General features: G+C 38.9%; 1 protein-coding gene and 1 long non-coding RNA gene across 2 annotated transcripts; one reads left to right on the forward strand and one right to left on the reverse strand.

Annotated features, from left to right (window-relative positions):
• The first annotated feature begins 2488 nt into the window (after positions 1–2488).
• On the forward strand, positions 2489–9703 carry LOC307039470. Its single transcript, XR_013808250.1, has 4 exons — positions 2489–2609; positions 3889–4086; positions 8231–8310; positions 8890–9703. It is a non-coding gene; the product is annotated as an uncharacterized lncRNA (long non-coding RNA).
• LOC307039469 (uncharacterized protein) lies at positions 5438–8047 on the reverse strand. Its single transcript, XM_079681566.1, has 3 exons — positions 7147–8047; positions 6903–7021; positions 5438–6556 (listed from the first exon to the last, which is right to left on the reverse strand). The coding sequence occupies exons 1-3, from the start codon at positions 7188–7190 to the stop codon at positions 5538–5540; spliced, it is 1182 nt and encodes a 393-aa protein (XP_079537692.1). The 5' UTR covers positions 7191–8047; the 3' UTR covers positions 5438–5537.
• Positions 9704–12617: the final 2914 nt, after the last annotated feature.

Below are 12617 nucleotides of genomic sequence, written 5' to 3' on the forward strand. Positions count from 1 at the left end.
AATGTTATTAATAATACAGAAGATGTGGTTAATGGTTTTAATGAATTCTTTGTAAATGTGGGGCCAGATCTGGCAGAAAAAATTAAAACCGTAGAAACAACTAAAGGTGAAGATACGGACCTCTGGAATGAAAACAATAGCTCTTTCTTCCTCACACCAGTCGATGAAAAAGAAATCATAGATACAGTACTGTGCGAAAATGTAAAAGCAAATCCTCGACCGATTGGAATAATATTGATATGATTATTGTAAAAAACATAATTGAAGAAATTGCAGAACCATTGACACATCTCTTTAACTTGTCTTTTCAATCTGGTAAATTCCCAAATAAAATGAAAATAGCAAAAGTTATACCATTATATAAAACTGGGGATAAACACCATTACACAAATTACAGGCCTGTTTCATTGCTCTCTCAGTTTTCCAAGATCCTTGAAAAGCTTTTTACAAAAAGACTTGACAGTTTCATGGAAACACATCAGCTTTTGGACGACAGTCAATATGGATTCAGGAAAGATAGATCAACATCTATGGCACTAATGGAATTAAGTGAGGATATAGCAAACTGCAAGGACAATAAAAAACAAGCAGTGGGAATATTTATAGACTTACAAAAAGCATTTGATACCATAGATCACAATATTTTTTCTGATAAAACTGGAACGGTATGGCATCAGAGGGGTGGGATTAAACTGGGTGAGAGATTATTTAAGCAACAGACAACAATTTGTTGAAATTGGTGAGCATAAATCAGAATACATGAACATAACTTGTGGAGTACCTCAGGGGTCTGTGTTGGGTCCAAAGCTGTTCATAATATACATGAACAACATTTGCAGAGTATCAAATATATTGAAATGTATTTCATTTGCAGATGACACTCATATTTTTTGTTCCGGTGACAATTTGAAAGAGCTAATGGAAGTGATAACAGCAGAAATGATTACAGTAAAACATTGGTTTGACACAAACAAATTATCATTAAATATAAGCAAAACAAAGATTATGTTATTTGGAAAACATAAAACAAATCCACAGGTGCAATTAATACTAGATAACATAAACATAGAAAGAGTAAAAATTTAAATTAAGTTCCTTGGTGTGGTTTTAGACCACAACATCAGCTGGAAACCTCATATCACTCATGTAAAAGCAAAACTGGCTAAGACTATCGCAATATTGGGAAAAGCCAGACACATTCTGGACTATAACTCATTGTATACTCTATATAACACACTAATATTGCCATATCTGATTTACTGTATGGAGATTTGGGGAAACACGTATAAAACCAACCTACAGCCGTTATGCACATTACAAAAAAGGGCTATAAGAGTAATCAATAATGTTGGATATCTTGAACACACTAATGTATTATTTTTGAAGTCACACATATTGAAGTTCATTGATCTGCTTAAATTTAAAACGGCACAAATCATGTACAGAGCAAGACATAATCTACTACCTAGGAAATTAAAAACATTGTTCGTAGACAGAGAGGGTGGGCATCATTTGAGAGGAAATCTACTTTTTAAACAACTCAAGGTCAGAACAACTCTGAGAAGTATGAGTATAACAATCTGTGGGGTGATTTTATGGAAGGGTTTGGAGCAGGAGTTAAAACAAAGCACAAGCATCATTCAGTTTAAAAGGATGTACAGAAACACTTTTTTGAAAAACTATGAGAATGAAGAGAGGTGATTGAAGATGAGAAAGTATTGTATATGTATGTATAAATGCAAATGTATGTAGGAATAACTTGCATAGTGATTTTAAAGGACAATCATTGATATAGTAAGGGGTGGGAATTAATAAGCATTTGCTTCCTCCTACTCCCTTTCGGACACATATGATTTATTATTATTATTAATATGAAGAATTGTTTTGTTTTTTTGTTGAATACAGATATTACCATGAATGTGGATGGATACTGTATTTTAACAATGCGGTATTCTGTTTTTCACATTTTTTTATTTTTTATTTTTTAATCTGTTCGAAATAAAGAATAAAGAAAGAAAGAACCTCAGATTTAATCGGGTATCTTGAATGTGCAGCTACGATAAGTAATAAGGGTATCTTTTATCTTGAGTTCTGTGCAAGCGGCAAACTCTGTGGAAGAGCCGGGACGCCAATACGGAAGTGGCATACGCTGCAGTTCATATATTGGCCGACAGGGACTGACTGCAGAAAGGAGCAATTTCCATAGACCCCCATGTTGAAATGCCCAACTTTACAGCAGAAAAAAACATGTTTCTACCCATGGATGCAATAAATATTATTATGAATATAGTTAGATTCCACCTTCATGATTATGGATCTGTGAATGAATTGTTTGCTAACACAACCCTTTTATTTATATTAGGTCTTAACGTTTTTGCATAAATTAGGGCGTGGTCACATTGAGTGACGGCTCTGTGAAGTGACTGCTGCTGTTAGCTTCTTGTCTCTCTGCTAGCTGCTCCATGAAGCTACAGGCACTCTGCCTGTTCAGCTCATCCAGGGAACACAACTTGTCCCCGGCCGTGTTTGTTTGTTCTTCATGCTAATATATCGGACTATTGTGACTCGCTCTGCGGTTGAAACAGACGGTGCATGAATGCGGTTTTGCGGTAAGTGAAATTTGAGTACTTATTTATGTGTTAATGATTTTAATCAGCTACGTAATTAATGTTAAGGCTTGGGTTAGCGTCTAAGCGAGTGTTAGCTACATCGGTGCTAACAATGCTAATAGTAGCCTCCAAGTTAAAATCATAGACTATATTTATAAAGGTTAAAACGAAATAGACAAGTGTTAAGCGTTAAGTGGGATAATACTGTACAACAAACAGCTTCTGTTTGAGGTTGAGAAAATAGACCCTTTTTGTGTTTGTACACAATGATGACGTAGAACGTATGCGCGCGCATTGTGGCAACAGAAGGATGGCAGAGATAAACAGCTTGTCAAGCTACGCAAGGGGATTATCAACTAAAGATCGTGAATATTACCTTATCAAGAAAAATCGTATGCCTTGCCCTGTAACTTTTTTCATCATAACCAGGGTTTGAAACTAACATTTTCATGAACAACAACACAGTGACAACAGGGTTCAAAATGTCAGCAGCCAATATCATTCAGTTACATTCAAAACCTGATTAAGCTTAGGATACTTACTCACATGTCTAGTAAGTTAGATGTTTACCTACTTCATAGCCAGAGCCGAGATTTGTCTGAGAGCAAATGTTACTTTCAAGCCCAGTATGTTTATTATGATTTTGTGAAATTTCAGGCTTGGGTCATGCTGCAGCCATACAGCTGCAATATTATTCAAAGTTGAGCTCTATGTTAGGATGGGAAGGACAGAGAAAGCAGCGGTTACTTCTGGAGTGTGCATGTGGAAAGACATCAGCAGGAAAGAAGTCAGACTAGCTCCATTGAGGGAAATCAGCTTCCACAAACCAAAGAGGCTTGGCAGGCAACTTCCAGCAGCTTCAACATCTGCTAGGAAGAATAGTATCACACCCAGAGGCATGTAATAGTTGACAGAGCCTAGATAAGTTTCCTTTTGCCATAGTGCATTTAATTAATTCTCAGGATTTCTCCTCAGTGTTTTGACACCATAATGTAGCCTGAGAAAGGTGTTACTTGGTGATGCAGAGACGAAAAGGCCTACAGACCAACGTGGCATCATGACTTTTTGTAAACATACACGCTCAGTTTGAATAGTTTCAGTATCATTTGTTATGTTAGTTTGAATATGTCTGTCCTTTTGTCTTCAGATTACTAATTCTAGAATTTCGATTGTTATCTACAGCTTAACTGGTCTGGTTTTAGAATAATTCAGTCATTATTCTTAAAATGTGAACATTATGCAGCACACTAATTGTGTCTTTTTGTTGCTCTATTATCAGTGTTGACAGATGATGACATCCGGGAACTGCGGGATGTGGACCCAGGTGCTGCAGTGCTGACGAGCCTGGAAAACAGTGACACGGACACTGCATCGTCTGACACTGATTCAGAGGAGCATCCAGACTTACCTGAGCCCTAGACTGCTTTATTTGATGCAACACTCCGGGAACTCTCACCACAGGAAATGAAGGTGAAATGTGAGGATACATTTCACAAACTAAAAACTACACTACAACCTCAAAAATGTGAGAAACTGGAATTTGTGACACGGAAACAGTCAAGGTCAAATGAGTGGCACACCTATAGGGCTGGTCGGATCACAAGCACCAAATTTCACCATGCAGCCACAACTGACAAGATCAGCAAAACATACCTAAATGATATAATGCAGTACAAGAAAACAGAGTTAAATGTCCCATCTGTGCTCTGGGGTCAAAACATGGAGGAAACGGCAAGACAAGCCTACACTGCATTTATGTCCCAAAGCCATCCAGATTTCAGCATCAGCTCATGTGGCTTAGTAGTGCAACCTTCTGAGCCACACCTTGGATCATCGCCAGATGGGATAGCAAGATGTACCTGCTGTGGCAAAGGGGTGGTAGAGATCAAATGTCCCTACAAATACAGGAATAGCCTTCAAGGATGTACAGAACACAAGCAGTTTTGTCTGGACAAGTCATTCTCGTTGAAACATTCACACACATACTACTATCAAACTCAACTTCACATGTTTGTGTGTGGTGTTAGCTACTGTGACTTTGTGTTGTGGACTAAGGAGAAGTTCATTGTGCAACGTATCCTAAGAAATGAAGAGTTTCTGCTGGAGGCTTTGCCAAAAGCACATGAGTTCTTTAGCTCGAGTGTGTTGCCTGAATTACTGACAAGAAGACATGATCCTGTCTTGGTGTCACAGAGAGCCTGTGAATACTGTGAAAGACCAGATTTTGGTAAAATGATCATCTGTGTCAAATGCAACAACCACATTCACTACAGTTGTGCACACATAAAAAGGAAGCCAGCAACATGGTTATGTAGGAAATGTCTGAGAGTTGAGGCTTAAATGCCTTCATGTAGGAGTGGGCAATATAATGTATTGTATTGTGCTAGGAGACCAGATATGGTGTTAGATGTCGGTTATGGATTGTCTTTCCCTGGTTGTTAAAGTTGCATTACAGTTGAAACAATGAATTTATCATCAGCCTTTTCTTTACCTTTGATGTTGTTATTGAAAGCTGTGTTTAGATGCACTTCAGTGCAACAAGATATTTTAAGTTTTATTCTGTAATGCTATATATGTATCCATAGAGATAATTTGCGACCTAAAATTATTATTTACTGTTTACAACATACAGAACCAGTTTGATTCTAATATATTGCACATACTCCTACTTTCCGTGTTGTTAATATTTAGTGGCACTTTAATGGCACCTGAATGGAATGAAACTGTTAGTAACAACATTACAAATAAATGTGATACTGCACTCTGAATTGTTGAGATAATCTGGGGGGGAAAGGACCATTAGACACACCAGTGGCAGCCAATGTGGGGAGGTTTATTAAAATGCACTAAGTTTTAAGTACAGTAGGCCTATATACATGTTTTACAAATGTAAAATCACTTTATAAGTCATACATGGTTATGTGTAACTCATTTGGGAACAACACTCTTACAGAGGTTTGTGAGGGCACCACATACAATAACAACATCATCTAGTATGTCAACCTGCGACAAAGGAATAACTGTTTGTAAAATCTTAAAGTTTTTCCACCGACCAATAACTCGCTCTACATGGATCCTCACACGAGAAAGTTGTCTAGATGTGTCCACTTCCTGTGCAGAAAACTGCTTCTTTCCTTTTGTGAAATGAGGGATACGAAGGGTTGCACCATAGGCCGCAAGCTCGTCTCTGATCAGAAATCCTCTGTCTGCTAAAACCTCATCCCTAGGCTCCAAAAGTTTGAGGAAACCTGACTCCTTAGTGATCTGCTTGTCTGAAACCCGTCCACCCCACCCAGGAGACAGAAATGAAATTGCACCAGCTGGAGTGATGCCGATCAAATATTTAATGGTGTTGTTGTGTTTATAGTTTGACCATGTCTGGGCCCTGGAAGTCAGATTACTGGGTCTAGCTATAAACATTTCTGTGCAATCTATTATGCACCGGCATCTTCTAAAGTTGCGCTTGAATATTTTTGGCATATTTTTAAGTACTGCACCCTTACTTGGCCATTTAATGAGTGGCTTGAGGACCAAGGCCATAGCAGGGACCCAGCTCCGCAAAATATTTGATAAGGTGGTTTTTGATACCTGAAATCTATAAGCCAAGTCAGTATTACATAGGCCCAACCTTAATTTCATCAATATAATCAATAGGTGGTCCTCTACTGTAAGTTTGTTGTGAATTCCTTCTACGCTGCCCATCATTTTTGTAATCAGCCACTCAAAGACCACAGAGGTCAGTCCTGTGAGAAAAATCAATTGTCCAATGTTGCACTTAACAGTGGTGTAGGAGAATCTAGATTTTTGCAGCTCCTCTTTCAGCTTTACATTTTCTGCTCGTAGTGTGTCAAACTCCTGTCGCAGGTTGAAATATTCCTCCTGAAGTTGACTGTATCTCAGGTTCAGATCATCGTACTCTCTCTTTGGAACTGGGATATCCTCTTCAGCTTTAATATAGAAAAGTGAAAAATTTGCATGTGCTGCAACCAATGCAAACAAGTTCACAATTCAGGGGTTTTCAGACATTTTTACAAATGAATTTTCAAAACTTTTCCATGACAGAAGAGAACATACATTATTGATCCCAGGGGGAGATTTTTCCTCTGCATTTGACCCATCCAGGGGCCAGTGTACACGTCACACACAGACATACATAGCAATTGGAGCAGTGGGCCTGGCAGGAGCACACACACACTAGGAGCACACTGACTCTTTCAGTGAGGGTGGGAACCCTGACAATCAATCAGTTGATTGTAAGATGATATATTAATATATTCATAAATATATTCATACCAGGACAATAATCCATGCTGCATTCTTGTTCTGGATCCATGCTGCATTCTTGTTCTGGAGTTTCAGAAGTAACACGTTGATTTGCTGCAGTGTCAGCTCTCCTCCTTTTCCTATGGTACCTACAGTAACAGCAGAAATATATAGTTAAACTAATCCATATCTCAAAACATCAGCTGTAGGCACCAAAGCTTATGCAAGAGAGGAAAACAAAAAACGACTGAGAGGATGTCAACTCTGATCTTACCTGTCCATCTTTGCATTTGGGTTCTGGCTTTGTTTTGTGTACATGAACACAGATGGCACAAAATCAGGACTACTAGAGTCCAATGATGCCTCGCCTGCAAAAATAAAACACAAACACGTTTGTTTAGCCTAGCAAGCTACTAGGCAAATCTAACGCCAGCTTATCAAACTTTAGCTGCATTTGATTATTATTCTACATCATACAGACAATCACTAGTGTAAACAAGGCTTTCCCGTAAAATCAAAGAGTAGGCTAGATAACCTCATTATCTGAAATAAAGTGGGCACTGCAGACGCGAGCATTTTTGATTATGTCCTCATTCCAGTCCACACGTTTAATCGCCTGCAGCCACAGACGCCACCGGTTGCTCTGAAATGGTCGTGGTCCTCTCGGAATCCTATAAAACTTTAGTCCGCCGGTGGAATAGCGATTCTTACAACCGTATACGCAACAACCAGACATGTTGATGCTGGGTACAGTTTGTAAATGCTTGCTAACCAGTTGCTACCTCGTCTTTGTCATTCAGAACTGCTGGAAAACAACACCACTTCTGTTGCCCACATGCGCGCAACTTTTTGATGACGTCGGCTTTAAAAGGGTCTATAAGGTCATCCTTGTAACTTAGAGAGATAATTATTATGTAGGTAGGAACTGTATGCATCGCAAAGGTTAATTTAAATTGGCTATGCCCAAGTATGTAGACAAGCTAATGTCGAAGTAGTGTAGGCCTATGTGAAATCAACCTCACAATAAGATGTGTGTATATTACAATTATTAATGTCATATTTCAAGATGATTACTTAGATATTACAATATGGTTAGTTGATCTGGAGTTCATTATTGAGCTTACACGTTAACGTCACAGTCATCTGAAGAACGAACCCAAACCTTGTTGTTTTTATGAATTGCATTACCAAATTTGATATCAAATAAACAGCAAGCATTGGTAACACAACTTCCAAAGTTACAGTAGAATAAAAAGGACCCTGACTCGGACACTACACAATCCAACATGTTCAACAGAAGAGAATCAGTTATATTGTTTGTACACATGGTACTTTACATATATATCTGTTTGTTTAAGGTGTCCAGGTGATGCAGACAGGCTGGACCAGAGAGTGCGAGACAGAACTGGACTCCTCACAGCAGTGAACTTCAGCTCAGGTACAAAGACTCTTTTTTTCATACTGTACAAAGAATCAAGAAAGATATTGGTTTAAAAAAATGAAGTATTGACTTTAATACACTGATATACATTCATTAAACAATACTAAATACTCGATCACCTACACATCAGTTAAGTTGAGGGTTTTTTCCATGCAAAAAGTTACATTTATATGTTAACAAGCAATATGATTTTGTCAGCTTTCTAATTTAATGTATTAAAGGCAAAGATATTTAACACATAGTGAGAACTGCTACTATTTATCTCTCAATATTGTCTGTAAAAAACGTGGTAAAAGTTATTCTTTCAGTGAGACAACAGAGCAAGCTTCTACAGTTGCACTACGTTTTGATAAAAGTTCAATATTATTTTGATAACATATATTTCAATGTTGATGAACTTCATACTGTTCATTCCTAATCTGATTGTCTTTGTAGCTCACTGTTGAAATAAAAAAAAAACATTACAATTACAAAATAATTATATCTACAGCCCCTAAACACACAAACACACCGCTTTCATAAATAACACACTTGTTCTGCAATAATATGTTTTATGTTTCCTGTCATTTCGGTTAGGAAAGGACATGCCTGAAAGACACAACATTTTCTCCTTCTCTGAGGGTCAAGAAGAACATCCAAGAGGAACATTAAAAGCTGATGTTATGAGATTTGAAGACCAGTACACTAAGAAACTACTTTTATTGTAAAAACAGTCAGCTGATCGAATGCACCTATTTCCACATCTACACTCCATCAGCTGATTATTTCTATTTGCCTCGCTTTATGAGCTTCACATCACTTGTGCCTTGTACCGCAGAGTTTGCAACGTCACAAATAAATGGGGCCAATCTTCAGTCAGATGTGAATGTGTAATCTAACATTTTTAGTAAGAATAATGGACAAAAGAAGTGCAAATACAATTACAATTTATTGAAATGTGAACCAAAAGTTAATCAAATGTTTTAAATAAAACGCACATAAGGTGTAAACCTATTAAATGTATAAGTAAACACATTTAGTCAAATAAAGTGACAGACTAGGCCTGTGCAGTTGGTATCAGCTTTGCGCAGCATGGGCTCCTCCATCAGGCCTGGTCCCCCTCGCAGAGGAAAGACCCTCAGTCCTCTCCGGGCCAAACAAACAGACAGGACGTCCATCACATGGAGGTTTCTCCCTGAAGTCTCTGCAGCTTTCTGGACACCACGCTGTCTCAATCCGTCCACACTGAATATGAGAGGGGGAAAATGAAAATAACAAATGCTTTAGACAATAAGAAACACAAAGTTGACCGTTGGGTTGCTCAGTTTTTTTAGATTGTCAATACTATTACTGTATAACTAATATATCAGGTTAAGAGGCACATTCAAATAAAGATTGGTCTTTAAATACATGTTGTCTTTTGAATTGTTTGTCTAAAGTCAAGGATCTAGAACTGGTACTTAGTTCTAATAATAATAATAATAATAATAATAATAATAATAATAATGCATTTTATTTATATAGCGCTTTTCACAACTCAAAGACGCTTTACAATATGAGGGAGGGTAGACAAACAAGGACAGGCAAACAAGTAAGTATAGTAAAATAAATAAAAAGGCAGTCAAGAGGAAATTGATTGAGAGGAGGGGGGCTTATGGGTAGACAGAGTTGAAAATATGTGTTTTGAGGCGGGACTGAAAGACTGTGAGGGACTCAGAGTCACGGAGATCTTGGGGGAGGGAATTCCAGAGCCTAGGAGCTGCCACTGAGAAGGCTCTGTCCCCAAAGCTGCAGAGTGTGGATGTGGGAATGGATAGGAGTCCGGCTGCGGTGGATCTGAGGGACCGTGGGGGTTGATAAGGAGTGAGAAGGTTTGTGAGATAAGGGGGGGGGCAAATGGTGGAGTGCTTTGTAGGTGAGGACCATAATTTTGTAATTGATGCGATGGGAGACAGGAAGGCAATGGAGCTCTTTGAGGACTGGGCTGATGTGATGCCATGATTTGGTATGTGTGAGGAGACGTGCAGCTGCATTTTGAACCCGTTGGAGTCTGTTGAGGGATGTAGTGCTGATAGTAGTGCCAGACTGTAATGATACAGTCTGGTTATTATGCTGTTTGGAGGAGGCCTCCAGGTAAGAGCACTAACTAGCTACCATCACATTTACCTTAGCTTGACTTAAATGTATTAAACGTATAATTAAGTGATATCAAAATATAAATAACTAATGTCATGCAAACATATTAATATTTGCTTGATTCCAATGTTGAATTTAGAACAATTGCATACAAACGTTAAGGGATTTTAAGATTCTGAAGTATTATGCTAAAAACTCAATAACTTAAATTATTTTTTATAGTTTTGCTGAATAGTTTCATGTCCGCTTACCTTAGAAACGTAAAATGCCACGGCAGTGTGCAGATGGGGAGCATGTTAGATTAGCTTGGTAGCTTCAGCTAGCTTTGGAACTTTCAGCTCGGTGGCAGCAGGTCCCGCCTCGGCTCCGCCTCTTTGTCCTTATTTGGAGCAGGCTGGAGCAGGCGGGAGTTGAACTCTGACGTCAGTGTCGAGCCGTTAGTGGCCGACTCCGCCTACTAAGGGCTTCTCGGCAACTCTGCAGAATCCTATGGGTGACGTCACGGACCCTACGTCCATTTATATATACAGTCTATGGTTCTGTGCCAAAGTGCGTTAGCATTTTTCGCTCAGGGGTCATTTAGATGCTTCTTATGAGACTTGTGTTTTGTTTTGGTAAAAATGGTTTGTATCGTCAGTTAGCTGAGATTATTCCCGTTAATCTGGTTTAACACATTAATAGGTTCTTAAATATTAAGATCAGTGTCGTGAAAAAAAAATTAAAAGTACCAGCCGGCGGGGACCTTGGAGCTTAACAGGTTAAGATCAATGATCAGACCAGGGCTATTCAATTACACATTCAGTTGGGCCAGATTTTATAACTACAAAATTCAGCTGGGCCAGACATTCAGCGGCCTGTAAAAAGCGGGTAGTGACACATTTCAAACCAACACATATTACTGCGATGAAAAACATGCAATTTTTATTCATTGTTCATCTAACAAAGGTACGTCAAAAAGTGCATAAAAACACAACAAATTAGAATTCATTTAACAGAATCTGAAAAAAAGTACACAGTTGTAGAATTACATTTCTTTGCTTTAGAAGTCAAATATTCAGGTAACATTTTTTGAACCAGGCACATCACAAAGTGCATTTACTGAATACAATAATAGCAGTCTTAATAAATGTCCTCACATACAAAGAAAACAGCTAAAGAGCTCCAATGCAACACAAAGAGGTAGTACTGTAGCAATACTATTTTTTCACTTTTCAAGTAATAACAAAAAAATCATACGTTTTGGTCACATTTGACCCAGACACATTACAAAGTGCATTTAAATGAATACAGAAAGAACTGTCAAACCCCTTCCGTGCACAAACCCATAACAAGGGATACGGGTAACTATATGAATGCATATTACACTACACCTCTACTATAGTAAACTAGGTGCTTACTATCACCTCATTTATGATTTGTCATCGCTGACTTTCTCAATGGGAGAAGGGACATTTTTTGTTTTGAACAAGAGCAGTGATTTTTGGCTCATAGGATGTCAATGCAATCCTAAGACATTGGTGAAGAGTGCTGTCAGTCAGGGAGCAGCGAGTGCTACTTTTGATTGAGTTCATGTGTGAAAAGCTTGATTCACATGTGTATGTTGATCCAAACATACTGAGCACACAGATCGCTACTTTCTGAACGTTAGGGAACTGCTGTTTTTTGACATCACTCCAAAACTTCGCTGGCCCGTTAGTGCGCTGTATGTCAATAAGTTCCAGTGTATATTTCCCCTTGTCGATGCAGGGGACCACTTCCTTTGCTCTGCTTGATAGTGAAGGGAACAGTGAAGGGGTCTCTGGCAAAGCCCATCATCACCTCTGTGGGCAGAGCAAGTCCATCCAATCGACCGGCAAAGTTCTCTTTCAACCTCGCAATGAAATCTGTCATCACATCCGTGATTTGTGCCAGAGATGTGATGTGTTTGGGGAGCGTCGGAAAATGCAGCATCTGACCCGTGCTCAAGTCGGTCGCGAAAAGGTCGCGGAGTGTTGCGTTCATGGTCTGTACTAGTGTAGGAAATTGGCTACGGGAGGCTGGGCCACTCGGGAGTTGGTTCTGGGCCGCATTTGGCCCGCTGGCCGCCAGTTGAATAGGCCTGGAGTAGACCAAAATGTAGAAGAAACATAGGTTTGGCTCTAAAATGCATGTCTCTGTGATTCTCTTGGTGAAGCCTAGGTCGAGGCAGC

This window comes from Notothenia rossii (assembly GCF_949606895.1).
Source record: "Notothenia rossii genome assembly, chromosome: 5".
NCBI lineage: Eukaryota > Metazoa > Chordata > Actinopteri > Perciformes > Nototheniidae > Notothenia > Notothenia rossii.